At 50.3% G+C, this 24,300-nt stretch overlaps 1 protein-coding gene across 3 annotated transcripts in view; it reads left to right on the top strand.

Annotated features, from left to right (window-relative positions):
* The first annotated feature begins 264 nt into the window (after positions 1–264).
* The window catches only part of SAG (S-antigen visual arrestin), a 30,646-nt gene continuing 6,610 nt past the window's right edge, over positions 265–24,300 (top strand). Inside the window, exons 1-12 of one of the 3 annotated variants that reach the window (XM_065880838.1) lie at positions 265–368; positions 1,051–1,181; positions 5,408–5,468; positions 8,347–8,391; positions 10,532–10,725; positions 12,877–12,936; positions 15,646–15,722; positions 16,656–16,791; positions 17,660–17,744; positions 19,631–19,703; positions 21,929–22,066; positions 23,473–23,550. In XM_065880838.1, coding sequence (XP_065736910.1) covers positions 1,107–1,181; positions 5,408–5,468; positions 8,347–8,391; positions 10,532–10,725; positions 12,877–12,936; positions 15,646–15,722; positions 16,656–16,791; positions 17,660–17,744; positions 19,631–19,703; positions 21,929–22,066; positions 23,473–23,550 — 1,022 coding nt within the window. In that variant the 5' untranslated portion in view covers positions 265–368; positions 1,051–1,106. Of the gene's footprint in view, positions 369–1,048; positions 1,182–5,407; positions 5,469–8,346; positions 8,392–10,531; positions 10,726–12,876; positions 12,937–15,645; positions 15,723–16,655; positions 16,792–17,659; positions 17,745–19,630; positions 19,704–21,928; positions 22,067–23,472; positions 23,551–24,300 lie in introns of those variants that run through there. The other 2 variants (XM_065880836.1, XM_065880837.1) reach the window with 2 other exon arrangements.

Genomic DNA, 24,300 nt, shown 5'->3' on the forward strand with positions numbered 1-24,300 from the left:
AGTGGATTAAGATAAAATAGCTTTCATTTAGCTGTCATCCCTCCCCCAAACCTTCCCCACTCAAGCTTGACAGCTCCTGCACTGGGCGCCCCTCCGGGCCCTTGTCTAATGCTTTGAACTGCTGAAACTACCATTTCTCCCGTCTCAGCACTAATCCAGTTGCCACTCTACTCCTTAAATGGGATTTGGCTTCTAGACATTAAGACCTGGGTGTGGGCACCCTCTCCAGATTCCCTACAAATTCCAGTCAGCCAGGGCCCAAGTGGGGTCATCTGTTTAGACAGAGCAAGGGCTGGCTGCCTACTCACCCCGGAGGACACAGAGACCCTCTCCTCACCTCCTGGGACCGTCCCAGCTGGTTGCCCAAGGTATGTGGTCACCCTCGAACAAGCCTTCTCAGAAACTCAGGGCAGGGCGCAGGGAAGAGCCGGCGCCAGGAAGACTGGCATTTTCGTGTAGTCAGTCGGTCCCAGTTTCACCTTTTCTGTGTAGTTCTCATGGACGTTGCTTGGTAAGGAGCGCACTGAATTCCAGACAGCTCAGATGGCCTCTTTGTTGTGGGTAAAGCTGGGAAGTGGTGAGAGATGGCAGGAAAGGGAAAGCACTGCTCAGTATGACTTGCTGAGCAAAACTTTTGGGGATTTAACGTATTTTTAAAATGATATTTGTGAAATGGTTATGCTGTGGTTTGCAGGGACTTTTTCTATTTTAATTGCCGTAATATATCGTCAAGATAGAATTTTAAATTCAGTCTGGCTTAATGTGACGATACCAAGGCTTAGTCTCAAAGTAAAACCTTCTCCGTCTATCTGGACATCCTGGTGAGCTTTGCTAAGAAATGTCTGAGGCTTATCAGGAAAAATAAAACACCTTTAAACAAAAAAAGCACACTCTAGTAAAATACAAACTAGACAAAGCCCTTATTTAGTCAAACGTGGGTATTGAGGCGGGTAGAAGGAAACGTCTGATGGATGTCCAGCATCTCATGTATGGGTTTTATTCACAGAATGTTCCTGACTTTATATTTAAGATGATTTTACCTTTTCCTAGCCCTCTAAAACCTGACACAACCCCCCAAAGGGAAGAAGCTGCCAGGGACAGATAACATGGAGGCCAACGCGCAGGACAGTAAGTCTACACCAAACCACGTTATCTTCAAGAAGATCTCCCGGGACAAATCGGTAAGTAGTACAGAAGTGAGGGGCTTAGTAGTAATCTTTTTTTTTTTTTTAAAGGAGCTTTTTCGAATAGACATAATCAACATCAAAATCTTATGAGGTCAATGGAAGCTCTATGTCTATTTTCCATCTCTGAGATGGATGATAAATGAGATATAAATGAATGAGTAAATTGCAGAAATATAAATTCTCTTCGATCTCAACAAGACTTTAGTCCCAAGACCCTTAATTTTCTCCTAATCTCTCAGTCCCCAACCCCTCGCCTCCAGTTTTACCTCTTTTCCTAGCCTTGAACCCATGACTTAACCATTTCAAACATTGTTTGGTCAGTATCTCTAACTTCCTTGACCCTTTTTCTATCATCTCACCTAACTGCCTGGTGAAAGCCCTGGTGCTGGATCAATGGATCAATGCAACTCTCTACCTTCTGTCACCCACCCCAGCTGCCATGCTCTCAAACCTTGCTGGGCCTCCAGGGCCACTGGATAAGGGAGCATCTCCCGCTGCTCCCTTTCTGCCCCTCAGCACTGTGGCTGCATGGCCACCCAATATCCTGGCACTCCGCATATTCGGCAGGGATGATGCCATTGTTGGCTCCATCGGGGGCACGTTAGATAGTCTAGATGTGCCTGTGAACTTCCTGGCCTGGGACACCCTATGGAGAGCCCACCCCACAGCCTCCGAGGATGGGATCTCCTCGCTCCACTCTATGGATTCTTAGGGGCTCATAATCTAGTTCAGCACCATCCAAAGCAAGTCACATATCTAATTTAAAATTTTCTAGTAGCCATGTTAAAAAAGTAAGAAGAAACGGGGAATTCATTTTAATACTATATTTAACCCAATATATCCAAAAAACTATCATTTCAACATGTAAATGATATAAAAATTATTAACAACGTATTTTCCCTTCGTTTTCTAAGTTGTTCAAACCTGATGTGTGTTCTACATTTATAGCACGTCAGCTTGGAGTGGCCATATTCAAGTGCTGGTGGCCACCTGGAGCTAGTAGCTGTCGTATTGGACAATGTGATTCTAGGTCATTCTTCTAGTTGACTTCTGAAGCCTATACATACTGCGCCCGAAAGGAACTCTCCGATGCTTTCGTGCCTCACGAGAGAATCGGGCTTTGCACGGACACTCCCTACCTCTCCTCTCCCTCGCTGAGGATCTCCATCATTTTCATCAAGTCCTCTGATTCTTTGGGGAGACAAGTTGGGTACCCCTCAAACTTTCATCCTCCCAACTCTCTTCTAACTTGTGTCTTTCCAGTGCACTTTATCTTGTCTTCTGGCAAAAGAAGAAAGAAAACACTCCTGCTGGGCCATATCATTTTCTCACTTTTTTCTTCCTCACATCCAGATAGACATCTTTGACCTGGGAAATTTAGAACTTTTGTATATAGGAGGAAAACACAGTTCATCAGTTAACGTGTCACGTATTAGGATCATTTCGGTGGCAAGTTTTGCCTGGCTGCAGGTGTGGGTGCCAGGGCCCTGGCTGTGTTTCTCCGTGAGTCTCTCCACTCGTCCGTCTTTGGTGATCTTCATCCTCTGGCTGGTGGCAAGACGGCTGCCCCAGCTTCAGGTGCCTTACCCTCACTTTCTTCTAGAAGAAGGAAAAGGCTGTTGCTTCCTGGGGTCTCTTAAGGGTGAGGTTATATTTCTCCAGCAGACTTCTCTCATATCTCATTGGTCAAAACTGGGTCACATGCCCACCTTAAAGCCATCCCGAGCCAAAAGAATTGGATCTGGCCAATCAAGAATCATCCTCGGGCTTCCCTGGTGGCGCAGTGGTTGAGAGTCCGCCTGCCGATGCAGGGGACGTGGGTTCGCGCCCCGGTCCGGGAGGATCCCACGTGCCGCGGAGCGGCTGGGCCCGTGAGCCATGGCCGCTGAGCCTGCGCGTCCGGAGCCTGTGCTCCACAACGGGAGAGGCCACAGCAGTGAGAGGCCCGCGTACCGCAAAAAAAAAAAAAAAAAAAAAAAGAATCCTCCTCTGTGATGGATGTTAACTAAATTTATTGTGGTTATTGCTTTGCAATTTATACATACATCGTTATGTTGTACACCTTAAACTTATACAATATGTCAATTATATCTCAATAAAACTGGGGAAAAAAAGGAAAAAGAATCATCGTCTGGGGTGGTCTCCTCTTACTACACAACCATATGGGACCCTGGACACAATTGGTGACTTTTTTTCTTTTGACCTCACCCTGTGGCTTGTGGGATCTCACTTCCCCGCCCAATCAGGGATTGAACCCAGGCCGCGGAAGTGAAAGCCCGGAATCCTAACCACTAGACCACCAGGGGACTTCCTACAGTTGATGACTTTTATCCAGGAAGATGGGGCACGTGGCTATGGGGTTTGCAAGCAGCAGGTGGGCTGCAGCCTCACATCATCCAGCCCCACTTCTCTACCTGCTCCTGTCTCTTCTCTCCTCTTCCAATTGCAGCAGAAGAGGTGCTGTTTCTTCCATGGAGTTTCATGCTGCTTACAGCCTGGGTCACGGTCCACCACCTTCTTAGGGTTCTCCACCATCAGCCTCCCTCTGGGGCTATGTGCAGCCTCTCCCTCTCTACCAGTACTTGGCCTGAGCATGACAACAAGTACCCACCTCATGCATCTTAAAAACAGCAACAACAGCAACAAGAACAACAAACTCCCTCTTGACCCCGTCCCCTTTTTAGCTCTCCTTCCTTCACAGCCGAAGCTTGAGAAAGAAGACATGTGCTCTCCACCCACCTTCTCCCCTCCGTTCACTCTCAGTGCTCCCTCCTCCAGACCACGATCAGCTTTCCCTTTTGCTGCCAATGCAACCAAAGTCTCAGTGTTCTCCTCTATAAAATGGGCGTAATCCCTAGCTCAAAGAGTAGTTGTGAGGATTAAGTGAAATAATGTAGTCAGTGTACTTAGCTTGGCGCCTGGTACATGACAATCACTACATGCCGTTTAATTGCAGGCCTTTCATCCTGCTTCAAATGCTTCCATGTCCTCCTAGATTCTTTAGGGTCCGGTCCTATAAGACCCTTTCTGGCATCAGCTTGCATGCCCATTTGGAGGCCATTCACCCACAGATGAAACCATTGGCAGTTCCAGAAGCATTCTCTTGGCTCTGGGCTTTGTACACACTGAATTGTTTTGCCCAGAAAGCATCCTTTCACCATCTAACTCCCCGCCCCCATCCCGATCACCTGGCTATGCTGTCCTTCAGGTGCTTCAACATCAATAACGCAAATAACCTGGAAGCCATAGAGATCCACTCCAGGATACTGCCATGAGGGGGTAGATACAGGAGATGACACAATGCCAGCAAAAATTATTTTGAGTGTTCTTGGAAATAAAAATATGAGTTTCAGAGGCTTAGGGAAGAAGGAGGCTAGCCAGGGTCCATGCACTCACTCATCGGTGTACTTAGCAAATGTTGATTTAATTCCTGTATGTACCAGATACTATACTAGATACTGTGATGGCTGAAAGATGAATAAGAGAATTCTTACCATCACGGCAGTCACAGTGCTGTGGGTTAAAGTGGTGAGTGGTGGTGAACCCAACCCATGCTCTCCCACAAAGGGGGTTGGTAAAGAGACCTTTGCTGCCAGGGGCATTGAAACAGATAGGACAAGGACTGAGACATGGTCATCTCTTCCCATCCAGGACCCCTTCCCCCATTCTTCAGGGCATGGGTTCAGGTTTATCTGTATAGATGCTCACCTGAGAGGATCTCAGGGACTCCAGAACATCTGCCTCCTAATCAGAAATTCTTCTAACAAGGAGGAGAAACCTTTCATTCACAGCTAGAAATAAAAGGCTTAACATGCAAATAGCTGACAGGCACCTCATATGCATAGGCATAACTTTCCACTAAAGTATCATCAATGAATTCAACAAGTTTACCTGGTTGATATCAGCCCTGGGCTTGATGGGAAAAGGTGGGGAGAACAGGGAGCTATCCAAGGGGTGGGAAGAATTCCTTGGAGCACTTTATGAGGTTGAAGAAAGATCACAGCTTGCCTGCAATCCACTATGTCCGCCTGCAGCCAAGCAGGGAGAGAGGAGGCTGTGGACAAGCTGCAGAGCCAGGCCGCTCCTCTTCTCAGGACTGGTCAGAATGTTTCGGCTGTTGCTAATTCTTACTTATTTATTTTTATTGGTTGCTACTGATTTTTAACATGAGACCTTAGTGTTCTTTGGCCATTTAGAATCCATACCTGTTCTCCCCACAGGTGACCATCTACTTGGGGAAGAGAGACTATATAGACCATGTTGACCAAGTAGAGCCTGTGGGTAAGTTGAGTTTGGGGTGAGTTTTTTTTTTCTTTTTTTTTTTTTAATTTACTTATTGGTCGTGCCACGTGGCATGCGGGATCTTAGTTCCCCGGCCAGGGATCGAACCCATGGCCCCTGCAATGGATGTGCAGAGTCTTAACCACTGGACCGCCGTGGAAGTCTCCTGGGGTGAGATTTTAATGCCGGTTTTCCTTTAAGTCATCAGACAACCACTAGTTTTGTGTTTTTTAAATTGACTTCATTAATAATCTAATCAAAGAAATGCAAATTAAAACATCATCAAGGTGCCACTGGCTGATTGGAGACAAATTTAAGTGAGACAAAGGACTCATTTCTAGATAAAGAACATTCAAAACTCACCAGTTAAAAAAAAAATCCAATTAGAAAATAGACAACATGAAAAGGCATTTCATTAAAGAAAATATATAGGTGACAAATGAGCACATAGAAGAATGTTCAACAACAACAACAAAAAAGAGAAAAACGTTCAGGACTTCCCTGGTGGCGCGGTGGTTAAGAATCCGCCTGCCAGATGCAGGGGACACGGGTTCAAGCCCTGGTCCGGGAAGATCCCACATGCCACAGAACAACTAAGCCCGTGCACCACAACTACTGAGCCTGCGCTCTAGAGCCCACGAGCCACAATTACTGAAGCCTGCACACCTAGAGCCCATGCTCCATAGCAAGAGAAGCCACAGCAATGAGAAGCCCGTGCACTACAATGAAGAGTAGCCCCCACTCACCGCAACTAGAGAAAGCCCGCATGCAGCAACGAAGACCCAGCGCAGCCAAAGAAAAAAAAAAAGACCTGATTTCATTTCTAAAACAAAGAAAAGAAAAATGTTCAACAACATTAGTCGTTAGGGAAATGCAAATTAAAACCACAATGAAATATTATATGCCTGTCAGAATGGCTAAAATTAAAAATAGTGACCATACCAAACGCTGGCAAGGATGTAGAGAAACTGCATCAGTCGTGCCTTGCTGGTGGGAATGTAAAGTGGAGCAGCCACTCTGGAAAACAGTTTGGCTGCTTCTTTAAAAGCTAAACATCCACTTCTCATGTGACCCAGCAGTTGCATTCCTGGACATTTATCCCAGAGAAGTGAAAACTTACGTCCACACAAAACTTGTACATGACTGTTCACAGCAGTTTTGTTTGTAGTAGCTCCAAACTGGAAAGAACCTATATGTCTCCAGTAGGTGAATAAGATTAAACAAGCTGGGGCACATCCATGCCTTGGGACACTACTTAGCAGTGAAAAAGATTGAGCTACCAAATCCATGCAACAGCTTGTGGGTCTCAAGATTGAACTACCAATCCATGCAACAGCCTGTGGGTCTCAAGATTGAACTACCAATCCACGCAACAGCCTGTGGGTCTCAAGATTGAACTACCAATCCATGCAACAGCCTGTGGGTCTCAAGATTGAACTACCAATCCATGCAACAGCTTGTGGGTCTCAAGATTGAACTACCAATCCATGCAACAGCCTGTGGGTCTCAAGATTGAACTACCAATCCATGCAACAGCCTGTGGGTCTCAAGATTGAACTACCAATCCATGCAACAGCCTGTGGGTCTCAAGATTGAACTACCAATCCATGCAACAGCTTGTGGGTCTCAAGGACACTGTAATGAGTGGAAAAAGCCAATCTCAAGAGGCCATATACTGTATGATTCCATTTATATAACATCTTAGACATGACAACGTTATAGAAATGGAAAACTGAACAGTGGTTGCTGAGGGCTAAGGATGGTGGGGAGAGGCAGCTGGGCGTGACTACAAAGGGATAGCCCAAGAGGGAGATCTTTATGGTGAGGGAACAGTTCTGTATCCAGATTGCAGTGGTGGTTACACAAATCTCCATTTGATAATATGACTTAGAACCATACACACATTGTGCCCACGTCAACCTCCTGGTTTTGAGATTGTACTGTCATTATCTAAGATGCAACCATTGGAAGAAACTGGATAAAGGATACCTGGGAACCTCTCTGTACTATCTTTGTAAATTCCTGTGAATCTATAATTACTTCAACTCAAATTGTTCTTTTTTTAAAAAAAGAGTGTAAAAGACTGGCATTTTTAGGCACTAGGATGAGAATGTCCTTTGGCAAAACACTTTCTAGAAGGTCATTTGGCAGTATGTTATCGAAAGCCAAATTCAATTCTGCCGTGGATAGAGATTTATCTATAAGAGTGTTCATTGCAATATTAATCATAATGGGGAAAATCAGAAACATCCTAAATACCCTAACAACAGGGGGTTGATTAAATAATTTATGGTGCACCTGGTCAACGGAGCAAATGTGTGGCCATTAAAATGATTCGTACAGGGGACTTCCCTGGTGGCACAGTGGTTAAGAATCCGCCTGCCAATGCAGGGGACACGGGTTCGAGCCCTGGTCTGGGCGGATCCCACATGCCGCGGAGCAACTAGGCCCGTGAGCCACAACTACTGAGCCTGTGCGTCTGGAGCCTGTGCTCCGCAACAAGAGAGGCCGCGATAGTGAGAGGCCCACGCACCGTGATGAAGAGTGGCCACCACTTGCCACAACTAGAGAAAGCCCTTACACAGAAACGAAGACCCAACACAGCCAAAAAAATAAAAATATACATTAAAAAAAGAATATTTAAAAAAAAATGTATATACATCTGGAAAATCATTCTGTACCGATAGGTTGACAATGGGTATCTCTGGGTATCTCAAGTGGAGGTGACTTTGTTTTCTCTTTGCTTAGCTTCCCTTTCTAGTTTTCCTGTAATGAACATGGATTACGTGTGATATATATATGTATACACACACACTTCAAGAAGCTTCCAGTCTCTTTCATGTCCGCCACCCTCACTCTTCTCTCTCTTTTGGTTTAGATGGTGTCGTGCTGGTGGATCCTGAGCTTGTGAAGGGAAAGAGAGGTGAGGCAGAGCTCGTCGTCCTCCGGGGAGCGGTGGTCTGGCTGCGGGAAGGGGGTGTGTGTGTGTGCAAGGAGAGGCGGGGAAGCTCTGGCACACCCATTCTCTCTGCCAGGCCCTTGCACCCACATTCCCTCATACGATCCTCAGGACACGGGCCCTGTTCCCACCGGAGCTCACTGTCCGCATCTTCCAGATGGAGGTGAAGACTCGGGGAAGCCACTTGTCGGAGGTGGCAGGATAAGGAATGGCAGACAGAGCCCGGAGCCCCGGTCTGCAGGCTCCACGGACTGCCTGCTTGCCCCGTGTCCTGCCGTTCTATGTCAGGGCAGACTCAAGAGGGCTCCTTTCTGGGTTTATACGAAAAGCGGGGAATTGAGGCTGCAGGAAGGCAAGGTTTTTATGCTGAGCCTGGTATTCTGGACCACGGCAGCGCAGCCCCCTCAAAGATACCTGGCAGTTGCGACGTGTGGCAAGCAATTTGGTACTAATAACAGTTGTGTAGGGAGTTCCCTGGCGGTCGAGTGGTTAGGACTCGGTGCTTTCATTGCCGGGGCCCTGGGTTTGATCCCTCGTCGGGGAACTAAAATCCCATAAGCCGTGCCATGTGGCATGTCAAAAACAAACAAAAACCAGTCATGTAAACTAAATTGGAACCAAGTTATCCTTATGATAATGTCACTGACTCAGTTCCATTCTAAATATGCCTTTTAGAGTGGTAGCTACCAGCACCCAACAAGGAATTGTTCCTAACCCTGGACGTGCCCATGGAGTATGTCAGATGTAGGGCCCACAGCATCCAGGGGACGTGGCAGAAACAGGCTGAAAATCGCCCCCCTCTGCTGTCTCCAGCTTCCTCCTGGGTACTCTGCTCCTCTCTTACACCAGGCGGAGCCCAGTTCCAGCCCCTAAAGCCCATGCCCTTGGCCGGGAACGCGCTGCCTGGAGAGGGAGGCATAAAACCAGGTCATCTCTGGGCACCTTCCTCTTACAAACGTTGAATGAGGGATAAGCAAACGATCAGTGGCTCTTCTGAGCTTACTGCCGAGGACAATTACTCCTGAGGCAGACACAGACAAAATCCTCAACCAACAGCTACCAAGGACTTGGGGGGACCACTTCGTGTGGTTTTATTTACCACATTAAGGACCGTTGTAAACAGTCCATCCTCGAAACGTGTAGTTTCATATAATTCTTTTGGTCCACTGGGGGCACAATTTACATCTGTTTAACCACAGTGAATTTTCAGAAGCGCTGATTGATTTAGAGAAAGCTCAATTAAGTTTCTGAGCAGTGTGAAAAGAAGGCTTCCTCTCGGAGTTGGTTTCACCTCTCCACCTGGTCCCTGAGCCCCTGCTCAGTTCCCTCGAGGCCCCGTCCAGCTGAGGCACTCGTCTGTTTTGTTCTCTAGCACGGTTTCCCTCTGCTTTTCTTTTTTTTAAAATAAATTTATTTATTTATTTTGGGCTGTGTTGGGTCTTCGTTGCTGTGCACGGGCTTTCTCTCTAGTTGCCACGAGTGGGGGCTGCTCTTCGTTGCGGTGCGTGGGCTTCTCACTGCAGTGGCTTCTCTTGTTTCAGGGCACAGGCTCTAGGCGCACAGGCTTCAGTAGTTGTGGCTCGTGGGCTCTAGAGTGCAGGCCCAGTAGTTGTGGCGCACGGGCTTAGTTGCTCCACAGCATGTGGGATCTTCCCGGACCAGGGCTCAAACCTGTGTCCCCTGCACTGGCAGGCAGATTCTTAACCACTGCGCCACCAGGGAAGCCCTTCCTCTGCTTCTTACCTTCACTCTCAACTCCATCCAGACCTTCCGCCCTCAGAACCCAAGCGACCTCACACTGTTTAAAAGCCTCCTGAGCTCACTGAACTGATACATCAAGAGGAGGGGGTGGGAGAATGAGGGAAACAGTAGAGGCAGGAGGCTAAATAATGTGGCTCATGGGAGGAGCCTCCCAGCACTCAGACACTGGCCCTTTCGAGTAATTGACTCAAGCCAGAGGGAAGGGCCGGCTGGGTAGTAAGGTTCTCAGGTCCTTACTGAGATGCTGAAGGTGGGATGCTGAGACTGGTAGGCAGTGTCAGCCCAGGCAGGGGTGCCAAGCCCGCCAACGGGGCAAGCCTACCCCCTCTTGTCTCCCTTCCAGTGTACGTCTCTCTGACCTGCGCCTTCCGGTACGGCCAGGAAGACATCGATGTGATCGGCCTGAAGTTCCGCAGGGACCTGTACTTCTCCCAGGTCCAGCTGTTCCCTCCTGTGGGGGCCTCGGAAACCCTCACGAAGCTACAGGAGAGCCTGATCAAGAAGCTAGGGGAGCACACGTACCCCTTCCTGCTCAAGGTGGGTGACGACTCGACCCTCCACTTCCTCGCACTGCTTCCTTCACCCACAACACCTTATGATGGGATCAGCAGCGAAGGCAAGGGGCCAGAGTAATGACTTCACATTTGCGGGCCTGCAAATTGCACCCTTGGAGGAAATTCTAGATTGCACGGGCTGTGATTGTCTTTTTTTAAGTCCTTGAAAACAGCCTCCCGGCCTTTGAAGGCACCGTTTCAACCTACGGTTTAAATATTTCCCTGCGTCCGACCACCTAATTATATGTGCATGTTATGCCTTCACTTGCTCGGCTATAAAAAGAAAGACGTGCCCCTCGGTTGCCTCGAGGAGTTTCTAAGCAGGAAAGAGTTCCCTGCCAGACAGGAGATCTTAGTGAAATGAGTCATCCTCTGTAGCCTTGACCAGAGCTCGGTGGGTCACTGTAGAGAAAGCCCTTCGCCCCTCTCGTGGCCTGAGTCTCCCCTGATGGAACCTGGCTACCACGGGGCCAGCGTTCCTGCCTCTGAAGACTTGGGCCTGAGCTCACTGTCGGGGTAGCTGCTGTCACCCTCTTCACTCGCGTGTTTATGGGTCTTAAGATTATATATTCCTCCAAAGTTGTATGGTTCAGGCTTAAAAAGGCAGGAAATTCTGACACAAGCTACAATATGAATGAACCTTGAAAACATTATGCTAAGTGAAATAAGCCAGCCACATAAGGACAAATACTCTGTGATTTCACTTATATGAGGGACCCAGAGGAGTTCGTAGAGACAGGAAGTAGAATGGTGGTCTCCAGGGAACGGGGGAGGATGGAATTGGATGAATGTTTAAGGGTATAGAGCTTCCGTTGGGGATGATGAAAAAGTTCTGGAAATGGGTGGTGGGGATCATTGCAGGACAATGGGAATGTGCTCAATGCCACTGAACTGTGTACTTAAAATAGTAAGTTTTATTTAGGGATGGATATATATATATATTTTTTGTTTGTTTGTTTGTTTGTTTGTTTTTTGTTTTTGGCCATGCTATGCAACATGTGGGATGCAGGATCTTGTTCCCTGACCAGGGATGGAACCCGTGCCCCCTGCATTGGGAGCATGGAGTCTTAACCACTGGACCACCAGGGAAGTCCCTACGTTAGGTATATTTTATAACAGCTTTAAAAAAAATCACTTAAAGTTTTGTGGTCCTGGGTGCTCCCATGTGCTGGGACTGGGAGTTTGAAGTGACAGAACCTTTTGGAGATAACATGTCAACATGTATCAAAACCTTAAAAATGTGATTTCGACCTGACCGTTCCCTTTCTAATAGTGTAGCCTATGGAGTGAATGGACTAAAACTGTGCTAAGGTGGCTGAAGGATGTTTATGCAGCCTTGGTGACAATGGCAACAAAGTAAAGGCCACTTGATGGAGGGCAGCCAACAAAGGAAACGGGCTGAATTCAATGTGGTGTCACGGGGGAATTCCCTGGTGCTCCAGTGTTTAGGACTCTGCGCTCTCACTGCCAAGGGCCCAGGTTCAGTCCCTGGTTGGGGAACTAAGATCCCTGCAAGCCATGCGGCAGGGCCAAAAAAAATAAAAAGCAATGTTACTGGAGCCTTAAAAATGGTGGCGCAGAACTACATCTCCCAGCATTGAAAATGGTCACACTCACCCTGAGCAGGGTTAGGAGCAGTGATGGGAGCAAACTAGACTGCAGGACACATGCATCACCTGTCTCATTTCTGTAAAACTAGACAGGCACATACGTGTTTGTGTGAGGCTGACATGGGACCCTCGGGAGGCTGTGTTCACGCCACTCTGGCTGTTGGGAACAGACGTGAAGATGTTTCCCTTTTTCTTGCTCCTCATCTTCATTCTTCAATTTTTTTTTGTTTGTTTGTTTTGTTTTTTGTGGTACGCGGGCCTCTCACTGCTATGGTCTCTCCCGTTGCGGAGCACAGGCTCCGGACGCGCAGGCTCAGCGGCCATGGCTCACGGGCCCAGCCGCTCCGCGGCATGTGGGATCCTCCCGGACCGGGGCACGAACCCACGTCCCCTGCATCGGCAGGCGGACTCTCAACCGCTGTGCCACCAGGGAAGCCCCCATTCTTCAATTTTTGTGCAATGAAGGTAGAACACACGTGGAACAACATTCTCTGAAAGAAATGATCTGTTGTTTCTTTCCACAGTTTCCTGACTACTTGCCCTGTTCGGTGATGCTGCAGCCAGCTCCACAAGATGTGGACAAGGTTGGTTCCAGAAGAAATGCCAGGGATTCATTCATTCCTTCAAAAGACTTTTTTTTTTTTTTATTTTTGGCTGCGTTGGGTCTTCGTTGCTGCACGCAGGCTTTCTCTAGTCGTGGCGAGCGGGGGCTACTCTTCGTTGGAGTGCGCGGGCTTCTCATTGTGGTGGCTTCTCTTGTTGTGGAGCACGGGATCTAGGTGCACAGGCTTCAGTAGCTGTGGCACACAGGCTCAGTAGTTGTGGCACGTGGCCTCAGTAGTTGTGGCACACGGGCTTTTACTGTGGGAAATTGCAGACATATGCAAAAGTAGAGAGACGGTATAATGAGCGTATCACTTGTCTTCAGCAATTCCTAACCATGAGCAGCCCTGTGAGTGAAATAGTAGGTCTCTCCCCTCGTGGGTCTCACTTGGGGAGAGAAACAGATGAAAACCAAATAGCAAGTCCCTATGCGGCCCATCCACGGAGAACAAGAGGCTCAGAGAGCTAAGGGAGGACCTGGTGGTGCTTGCCTGGGGAGCTTAGGGAAGGCCTCTCTGAGGGGGCAAAGGAGGGGCCCCTCCAGCCTCGGGAGAGCCATCCAGGTGGACGGGCGCACCATGCACAGTGGGTGCTGCTTGGAGAGCAGGCGGGGCTGGGGTGAAGGGTGGGGGCAGGTCTGAGAGGGGCCTCGTACACGTTGCATGGACTGGGACTTTCTCTGAGCGAGATGGGAGCCTCTGGCGGGCTCTGCACAGTAGGTTCTTTTTTTTTTTTTAAATTTTTATTGGAATGTCGCTGATTTACAACATGTTAGTTTCTGCTGTACTGCAAAGTGAATCAGTTATCCATATACATACATCCATTACAGAGTACTAAGTAGAGTTGCCTGTGCTGTACAGTAGGTCCTTATTAGTTACCTATTTTATATATAGTAGTGTGTATATGTCAGTCCCAATCTCCTGATTTATCCCTCCCCCCCCACACACAGAAGGTTCTGACTTGGGTTTGTAGAGGATCCCTCTGGCCACTGAGCTAAGAGTGGGATTGAGCTCTGAAAGGCGAGAAGCAAAGGGGCCGTGTGTGCAAGAGAGCTGTGACCCTGGTGGACTGGGGACTCTAGGCAGGGAGGGAGGGCAGTGCGGACACGAGGAGAGAGGAAAAGGTGCTGGGATCCAGGGACTACAGGCCTGAGGGAGTCACGAGGGAAGAAGCTGGAAAATAAAAAGACAGCAAATGAGGGCTGAGAATGGCAGATCGGTACCTGGATTACCGAGGGTCCAGGGCCATGATTTTCGACTTGGGGGTCCTACCCCATTAGTGGTTTGTGAAACCGGTGCGGTGGATCCGAGATGGCATTGAAGAAAGAAAACGGAATGGCATGAAGTGGAACAGCATGGGAGCTCAGAGCACATCGCACACAGCGTAGATAAGCGCTAGTTCATGAGCGCTGCTTCACACGTGAGCATCTGTTTACTGGGCCTCGCAGTGAACTTTCCTACTTACCGCGGGCAGTGGCCTGAAACCTTTGAAAGCCACCGGGCCAGGAAAACAGGGGTGCGGCCGGGAAGGTGGAGAAGGCCACTCAATCAGAGTGGGGGACACTATACCAGCCAGAGGGCCACCCTTCCCTCTGTCCCCGGGGAGGAGACATCAGTGCAGCAGGGGCCCTGGGGGCCTCACAGATGAGGAGGCCTGGGAGCTGGGCTAGTACAAAAGGAGAGAGAGGCGTCAAGCATTTCAGAAGGAAGGAACAGCACGCGCCCAGGGTAGACGGGTGGAAGGGCTCGGCTTGTGCAGGGGGCAGCAGGAAGTGGGGGTGGAGGGGGCTGAGCGGAGAGGAGGCGTGGCTAAGAGCTCCAGGTGCTGGAGCGTAACGATGTGCATTTATTTTCAACCCAGGTTTTAGAGCTGTTGCGATTCCACAGTTTTGCAGAGCCGGTAAGACTGTGGCTTATACGCTACAGTCACTCTGTGGGCAGCTGGTGGAGGGCCCATCCCCGGCCTCTGTGCCCTCACCCCTGCCCCGCCCACCTCGTGTTAACACAACAGAGGAGCGAGGTCACGGGGGATTCACTCTGGGGCTGGGGGCCGAAGGGGCCCGCAGATGCACTTGTTCCACCCATGCAACATTTTCTAATCTAGTTAATTTAAAAGTCAGGAACCTTCATTCCAAATTCTATTTCCAGCTTCTTTTCAAAAGTCGGGAGAGCTGCCAGCACCGGGTCCCCGTGGCAGCCTGGCCACGCCTGGCCGCAGCTGCATAGCAGCTGCCCGCTGGCGTAGGGCACTGGAGCCCCAGCACAGGCATCCACGGACCCCTGCCAGCCCTGTGACCACTGCTCCCGCCCCTGCTGTAGGCAGTGGACCATCAGTTACACGCACACAGGATCACTTCTGAGAAGGACAACTAAACGGGGGATGGGCTGGCCGCCGTGCAAGGTGGTGAGAGGCTAGGACCGTGCTCTGCACCTACTGGCAGGGCTCATCCTGCAGGCTGGGGGACCTTCACTAGGGCCTTGGAGCCCGTGGCGCTCTCCTCGAGCTAATGCCACTGTTTCATCACTAGCACACTTCCAAAGCTAGTCATAATGGTGCAACTCCGAAAAGGATACGGCCGAGACAGAAAAAGAAGTAGCCACGTAACATCCCCTGCGGGAGCTGTGACCCCCATCCTGGCTCCCGGAAGGGAGGTGCTGACCGCAGCCCTGTCTGTTCTCTTGCCCCTGCAGTGCTGTGGGGTCGACTTCGAGGTCAAAGCCTTTGCCATACAAGGCACAGATACGGAAGAGGACAAAATTCCCAAGAAGTAAGAGTGTAGCTGTGGGAATATGTGAGGGGTGTGTGGGGAAGGGCTGGGGATAAGAGACCGCCCCTCACTTTATGTCCCAGTGGCAGAATCTTCCCACAGGACCATTGTGGCGGGGTAATGGAGCCTCCCCAGGTCAGGACCGTCAGGATGAACCATCTCCACATGGGGTGGGGGACAATGACTGAACATTTGGGGGGAAAAAAACAAAAGAAAATGACAGGGGAGTTGGCAACCTCAAGGGCTCATGTAAGCCCTTAAAAGCCTCCAGATCCCCTCTTTCTTTAGTTTTCTTCTTCTTTTGTAATTTCTTTGTTGCAGTAAAATATACATAACATGAAGTTTACCATTTTAACCATTGTCAAGTGTACAATTCAGTGGCATTAAGTACATTCATTACGTTGTGTAATCAGTTACACCACTATCTGCTATCCATACCCCAAGGTATCTATACCCCAAATGCTGTCATCGCCCCAAACAGAAACTCTCTGTGCCCATAAGGCAGTGACTTCCATTCCTCCTATACTCTCAGGCTCTGGTGCCCATTTTTCTTGTTCCTGAACAAGGTTTCCAGTTGTACCCTCAACACTTTCTCTACATGCTCAGCATTCACACCTATGGACACTTATACCAAACAGCAATAACAGGGCATCACATCTGTAGAGAGGCACACATCCCCACATCAGCTTCACTCGAGAGGAGGCCACGCCGGGGTCCTAACAGAGGGTGAGAGGGACCCTTGGAGAGCTGACTGGTCCACACCACCCACCAGGCCCCGCCCCCCAGACCTGATCCCTCTACTGGTCCATCCTGCATCCATCGGCAGCATCCCTGAGGGATCCCAGCCTGGGGATGGGCAGGGGGACCTGGTAGGCCGTCCTGAGGAGGCCCAGGCTCTGATCCGGGGAACCATCGGTGACTTTTCATCCACAGGAGCTCCGTGCGTTTGCTGATCCGGAAGGTACAGCATGCGCCACGAGAGATGGGTCCCCAGCCGCAAACGGAGACCTCCTGGCAGTTCTTCATGTCCGACAAGCCCCTGCACCTTGCCGTCGCCCTCAGCAAAGAGGTGACTGTGGAGCCGGCCTGGGGACAGCCTGCCAGGCCCTCTGCTGGGGGTGTGCTGCAGGCAGTCTTGGGGGCAGCGATAGTTAAAGCACCAACATTTGGGGACGACTGGCTTTTTTCATAATTTGGAGCCAGTAAACGTGACCCTTAGGATAGGACCAAACTGGCTTGCCTTCCACTCACTGTGGGTCCCGACAACTTGGAGGTGGAGGGTTTCCCATACCCCCAGCCCAGGCTGTCTTTGCCTCCTGTCTGCCCCCAGGGGCCTCTTTACTAGTGTGTCATCAGTGGGTGTGGTGTTAACAAATTGTTTACTTCCCTGCAAACTTAAATTTGGCAGTAACGGTGAGGGGGTGAGCATGTCATGTGTGAAAATCACGGCCGAAAAAGATGAAACTGGCCAAGGCCGTCTCTGGTCGACAGGAGTCGTGCACACACATTGCCAGCAGACTCTGTGTGTGGTGTGTGTGTGTGCCCGCGCATGCAAGGACATGAGCACCTGGGCTAGATCACACAGAGTCACTGCTGGGCAAGCTCTGCCTCTGGGCTTCCCCACTGCTTTCCCCTCATTTCACTTATTCTGCCCCCAATAACCCATGATTCCACTCAACACCCCCGGGGCTAACTCTGCGTGACCCTCAGGACTAGGGCGTTGGGGCCGGAGCCCCCATCATCCGCCTCAGCCTCCCACAGATGGGGTAGAACCCGCTCCAGACCCTTCTCCACAGGAAACGTGATGCCATCACCATGTCTTCCTTGAAAGTGTGGGCATTCAGCCACTTTTATTCCAGTTAAAGGACTGAGATGAATTTAACAAGATATGGCCACACTCTCTTCCCCTTTTCTGACATATCTGCTGACTTCTTCAGCTCTATTACCATGGGGAACCCATTCCTGTGACTGTGACCGTGACCAATAATACAGAGAAGACGGTGAAGAAGATTACAGTGCTAGGTAGGACCTTCTGCTCGAACCTGGACAGCAGAGTCTTCCAGGTTCCCAATCTAGTCATATTTCCCAAGGGTCTCTCCTCTGGTCAGTAAGGCCCCCCGGGGCCTTGGAACTGCCTGTCTGTCTCTGTCGTCACACGGCAGGACCTTAGAGGAGGAAGATGTCCTCTCCTGCAGCCTCGTGCCCAGCTTAGGGTTGTCTTCTGTCCTGGGACAGCATCCCCGACAGGGCATCTTCCCGTCCTTCCTTGTCACGCCTTCCTTGAGGGGCCCCCGTGCCAGGTCTCGGGGTAAGTGCGGGAGGAGTTTTCTTTCTGCACCGTGTAGTGGGGACTCCTGGCCTGGGAACTCTGGGCTCCCCTGTGGGCTCGAGCTGTGCACGTCCTCTTGGAATTTAGCAGGCAGCCACGGCAGTGTTCCCGGACTACCTTCCCAGGTTTCGTTAGGTACTGATTGATCACATTGGACATGCTCTGTAAGTGGTAATCCCTACTGTCACTGCCACTGTTGAGTCACCGTGATGTGATGGCCAAGCCTCCTGACTACTCAGGAGATGCGCCTCCCGCTTGCTGGTCCTACACACTTCCTCAGCTCAAAGGACGTCAAAGTGCACTGGATGCTCCTAGATCTTGGTCTTATATGGGTGATGTAAAAAAGACACGATAAAATGACCTTGGAGGGAGACCTCTCTGTTCACTTCTCCCTCAGACACTCGGTGGCTGAGACAGAGTTAGACTCACAGTGTGTCAGGGTGACCAACCGTCCTGGGTTGACCAGGACCAAGGACGCAGGACTCTCAATGCTAAAATGGGGCCAGTCCCAGGCAGACCAGGATGGTTGGTCACCCTAAGTGCCATATACCACGTTCCTCTTTCCCTCTTATCCATCATAGAGAAGACTCAGGAATTTGATGCATACATACTAAAAAATTCTAGATTTTTCTGGATGCTAATATACATGCTTACTTTACGGCTTTGTTTTTATGTTGGTCTAGTTCCTATGCCTTTAAGTCTTTGTAGGACCTGGCATTATTTGTTTAGCATGTTGTATGTAGTGTCAGTACAGCATTCCACAAAGCAGCAGGACTGAGAAAGTATCATTTGATACCTAGATTTTAAATTATTTCTCAACGTTTTATGAATCCTAACATCGAAGCCCCCAATTGTTGAAAGAAGCTGTTGAATTTCTGAAGCAAGATGTTAAGAGCTTTCTATGGGCCGAGTGCTGTGCTGAGTGCTTCACACAAATTGTTTTTCTGATTCTCAGATTTGATTTTAATGGAGATTAAAAATCATCGGTTTAGTCATCACAACCATGTAAGTTAGATACAATTATCATTCTCATTTTGCTGATGGGGAAATTGAGGCTTAGAGGAGCTCAGTAATTACCCCACAGCAGATGGCTAAGCTGGGATGTGAACCCAAGTGGTCTGGCCCCAGAGCCCACCTTCCTATCCACCATGCTACACCCACAAATCAGCCCTGTGCTGCCTCCAGGTGGTTTCTAGCTTGGACACCCGAAGGAGATGCTCATTGAATAAGATAGAGAAGGTTGGAAGGGAGTGTATTTGGGGAAAGAGAGCACGTGGTGAGTTTTGGGACACCGGGAGATTGTGTGTTTTGGAAGGATACCCACAGATGTGCCCTGAGCTCAGCAGGGAGGATGAGTCTCCCAAGAGGTGCAGTTTTAGGAGACTGGCTCATGGGTAGGGTTGACACAGAGCAGGTTATTGGTGAATGGAAGTGGCCTGAGGACAGAACAGAAATCTCAGCCTTAGAGCTGAGCCTGAGAGGTGCACTCAAATGGCCATTAGGGAAGACCAACCATGTCCCCTGGAAGGCACCACGCAGGACTCTGCACCGAGTCACCCTACCCTGTCCCCCTTTGCAGTGGAACAAGTGGCCAACGTGGTTCTCTACTCGAGTGATTATTACATCAAGCCGGTGGCCACGGAGGAAACACAGTGAGTAGTGGGTTGGGTTTCTATTTCCTGGGCGGCTCCAGCTTCTTGGTCAAGTTCCCATTTTGGTCATCGCTGAAGACGGAAGTAGAATGGTCAGCTAGCTCCCCAGCTTTCCACTTCCTTCCCCTGTTCTCACTTCAAGGACTGCAGAGAAAGTTAGCATCTTGATCCTGTGCTCACTAACAAGAATTCCGAGAGCTGGGTCAAGCTAAGGAATGATGGAGAGGAGAGAAATAAACCAGTTCCCCTGGTCGGGGAACTAGATCCCCCATGCTGCCACTAATAAAGATCCTGCGTGCCGCAACTAAGTTCCAGCGCAGCCAAATAAATTAAAAAAAAAAAGATATTAAAAACAAATGGGAATCCTGTGATAGCTTCTTCACGGTGGAGCGAGAGATCTAACCAGTTTTGCTTTGTGCTAGGCAGTCAGGTTCATGAGGCACCCAGGCTTCTGGGGGTTACGCCTTCCCCCAGAGAGGATTGTTTGGGAAGGTGTTTTTTCTAAGCATTGTTGTATGCAAAAAATAGTATCACAGTTAGAGGAAGGAGGTTCGGGGAGCGGGGTGAGGAAAGACAGCTGATTCAGCAAGATAACATTACATGATATTTAAAAGGCGACTTCAGGATAAACTGTTACTTAAACCAGATCCTGACCTAAGTTTACTTATAGGTCTAGAGAGGAGAGAGGAAGGAAAGAACCATAACTCACTGACTGTCTCCTTGGGGCCAGGCCTGGGGTCTACTCTACCTTTTAGGCTGTGTCCTTGAACATCCTTGTGTCCTGGGCGTCTTCCTGGCTCACCTTTTGGCACGCACCCAACAATGATAGGAGAAACTGGTCCCCAGCTGAGTTTTCCCCTACTATACCCCATTACCTGGGCCTCTTTACGGCTCTTGGATACATTTTGCATCAAGGACTCCCAGAAGACTGGGAACCATCCTCCGATACACTCAAAAGGGTGGGAGGCAGGGAGATTGAAAGTGGGGCTTCTGGGGCCCTGGTGGGCAGGCCTCCTGGGAACCAGGTCAGACCTGACACCCAAGCTGCTGCCCACCATCCAATCCCAATCCCAAAGGCGCTGGGAAGTGGCCGGGTGGGACTTTGGCCCCAGGCCTTGGCATAGGCCTTCGGCAAGGGCTGCTGCAGGAAAGGCCATCGTCCAAGCCCCATCCCGGGGGCCCCTTCCTACTACAACTACCTTTCCAGTGTAATTTGTGCTTCTGTCACTCTGCTGCCCAAACTAAGCTCATTAAGAGAAGTTCTACCAGGGCCCAGATGCAGGGATGTGGGCCACCTTGGGCTCAAGCAGGGTTCTGCATGCCCAGGAGCCTCCTTCCTGTGTGCGCTTGGAGGCCAGAGAAGACACAGCCGCCTTCAACTCCCCAGGGAGATGGAGGAGGGGACCCGTTCCGAGGGTGGCAGTGAGACTCCCCGTCTGTTACAGAGCAGGCTGGGGAAAGGGCCCGAGGCTGGCTCCTGGACAGTGTTTTCAGGGCCCTGCCTTCTCCTGGCTGGGCACAAGGACAGAGGGTGTGCCAGGAGCACGGACACGGCTCGCCTGGGCTCTGGGGTCGGAGAGGGCAGACGGCTGCATGGCGGCTGTTGGCACAGGCCAGGGGTCAGCACGTGGGTGAGTGGCAGAGCCAACTCTCCAGCCTCAGATGCTGTTCGGTGAGCCGGGATGCTGCCCGGCCTGGGGAGACCGCGCTGCTCTGCCCCCAGCTGCACCCAGGCCCACAGAGCCGCCCAGTCTGAACAGCCCACAGTGGAGGACCCGGCCCTTCTCGCGCCCCTCCTCCCTGGGCACACGCTGAAACCTCCCGACAGTGACGACTCCCAGCCTGGGCTTGTTGCTGGCACTGGCCAGTTGGCCCTGCAGCCCACTGCGTGGTTCACGAAGCCTCAGGAGGAGACCGGGTGCGGTCCCTGACTCTCGGGCCAGTCTCACTTCACCCCACAAGACATTCTAGAAATTCAGCAATCAGAACAGGCTGAGGGACTTGAGAAACGTTCTAACGTTGCTGCCAGCCTGTTTTGAGACGTCACTAACGCCGTTCTTCTCACAAGGCAAAGGCACAGGCACCTGGACTGTCTTTCTCATGAGTCGCAGGGAACGTGGGTTCTAGAAAATGCTTGATGGCATACAGGGTCTCGTGGGGGCGAAGGTGGCTTCAAAGCTGTAAGAGCAGTCAGCTAAATCTGCTCTCTGTGTTTCTTCCTGCAGGGAAAAAGTGCTGCCAAACAGCACCTTGACCACGACGCTGACCCTGCTGCCCTTGCTGGCTAACAACCGCGAGAGAAAGGGCATCGCCCTGGACGGGAAAATCAAGCACGAGGACACGAACCTTGCCTCTAGCACCATGTGAGCCCCGAGACTCAGTGCTGCAGTGGCGCTGGTCTCCGCCCCCTCCTCGTCCCAGCCCTGGGCTCACGGAGTGCACACGCAGCCTGGTGGCAAAGCACGTGCTCGGGGCCCCAAGCAGGGACACCACTCCCACCCCTGGTGTGACACAGTGGCTACAGCTCTGGGCCTTGTGCTGAGCCCCAACTCCCCTGCTTGCTGTCTGGGCCACCCTGGGCAGATAACTGGAGCTGTCTTGAGAACCTCAGTTTTCCCGTCTGTAAAGTGTGGGAGCGACAGCTCCTCAGAGAGAGGTGTTGAGGGTTATGTGAGACAGTCCATGTAAAATGTGGTGCCTGGCACACAGTAAGTGCTCCAGAAATGTCAGCTGTTACCTTCAAAATTATCATTAGCTCGTGTAGAGCCCTGAGCATATGAACTGAGTGCCCCAGCTGGCTCCACGAATGATGGAAAGGTCGTTTATGCATTTCCATCAGGAAAGGTAAAAACAGGAGGTCCTGAGGGCTACAGAGGTCAGTTCAATTTAAATGAAAATAAGCACTGATATGCTGACTCCGCTCAGAGAACCATGGCCGAACTGAGCCAGCAGATCTAGTAAAAACTAGAACGAAGCTTCTACGTCAAATAGCCCTGTCACTCCTCACCATCCTCCGGGGCTTCCATTCCCAGCGGTGTGTCTGCTGGTGAGCCCTGAGGGTTTGGGGTAGGAGCTGCCACCCAGGCTCGGGCCCTTCGCTGCCATCTCTCCCTCCACCCCTGTGTGTTCCAAGGCCCCAGCCATCAGCTCCAGGTGATGCCATCGAGAAGAGCTCTCGCGTTTGCCCTCCCTGCCCCCGTAGCTCCGAGACGAACAGCGGGGTCAGCGAGCATTGGGCAGAAAGCAGGATCTTGGGAGTCAAAGGATTTTCTGAGGATGATTTGCCAGTTGGTGTGTTAGATTCTAAAGCACATCTGTGATGCTCTGGGAGAGGGCCGAGCAGGGAGATTGATGCCCTAGATCCGTGAACTCGAGGGCAAAGGAATCACGACATCCACAGCGGCGCACTGCCGTTTGTAACGATCTTTTGTGGTTCATGGAGTATTTTATAAACATGCCAGTCTCTCCATGCTTTTGTGAGGAAGGTGAATTTATACTCATTTCACAGATAAGGAAATTGAGGTTCCACCAGAATGAGAGCTTCAGCCAAGGTCACCGGGTCAGTTAATGGCAGAGCAAAGCCCACCCCAAATCCCGAGCCCCCCTTTCACCCAGCGTCAGGGCTGCCTTCCAGCGCACTGCCCCAGACAGTGAGGACACAGCAGAGCCTGGATGACGCAGTGGGGAGAGGTGGGGTTGATTCTCCCGGTTTTCGCTTCCCGCTTCTCCCCTCCCTGCATTCTTCTGTTTTTCTTTTCTGTTTGAGCAGCATAAAGGAGGGCATAGACAAGACCATCATGGGGATCCTGGTGTCTTACCAGATCAAGGTGAAGCTCACGGTGTCAGGGTGAGTGTCCAGCTCCAGCACTCTGCCTGCTCTATCTTGGCCATCAGTAGTCTGAATGGTTTCATTCCTGAGTGACTGGGAGACAGAAAGCAAGAAAAGTCCACAAATTCTATCGATTACATAGCAGAGTTTTAGAGAGATTCTATTTGTCTAGTTTCACAATTCTACCTGATATAACATTACGGGGGGAAAAGGTAGAAAAGCAGACTACGAAACACGTGCACTATTGGTACCACTTGGCAAAAATGGGTGTGCCTGTGCTCACGTGTGGAAGCTGATATAAAACAGGAGAATCAGTTGAGCGTCTGATTGTACTTTGGAAAAGACTGGCGGCTGTGAAATGAACTCGCAGGGCATCCTGGTTCACCTGCCTCTCAGGAGGCATCCATCCATGACGGAAAGGGCCTGCCTTTCCTCCCCAGTGAGCAATCACAGGACTGGGGAGTCTCCTTTCCATACAAGAGCATGACTGTCTCGGAGTTCTGAGGAAATGTTTTCCCATCTTTTTTGAAATCAATTTCTTTCCATTTAAAAATCTTATCAGAAGGCAAAAACTCGACTTCTCATTTTCCTTTTCAAATTCCATTGCCAGAGGCTCTGGCCTTTTGCCTTGATCAGCCTTCGGTAGTTCAGCCATCAGAGCAAATCCATGTGTATATTCCATAGGGCTCAGTAGGTGAAGAGTTCCCCAAATTTTGGTTGGGGCAACAAAGCAGAACGTGGGTTGATTCTGCAAATTTCGTTAACACA

The sequence above is a fragment of the Phocoena phocoena genome, chromosome 7 (genome assembly GCF_963924675.1).
Source record: "Phocoena phocoena chromosome 7, mPhoPho1.1, whole genome shotgun sequence".
NCBI lineage: Eukaryota > Metazoa > Chordata > Mammalia > Artiodactyla > Phocoenidae > Phocoena > Phocoena phocoena.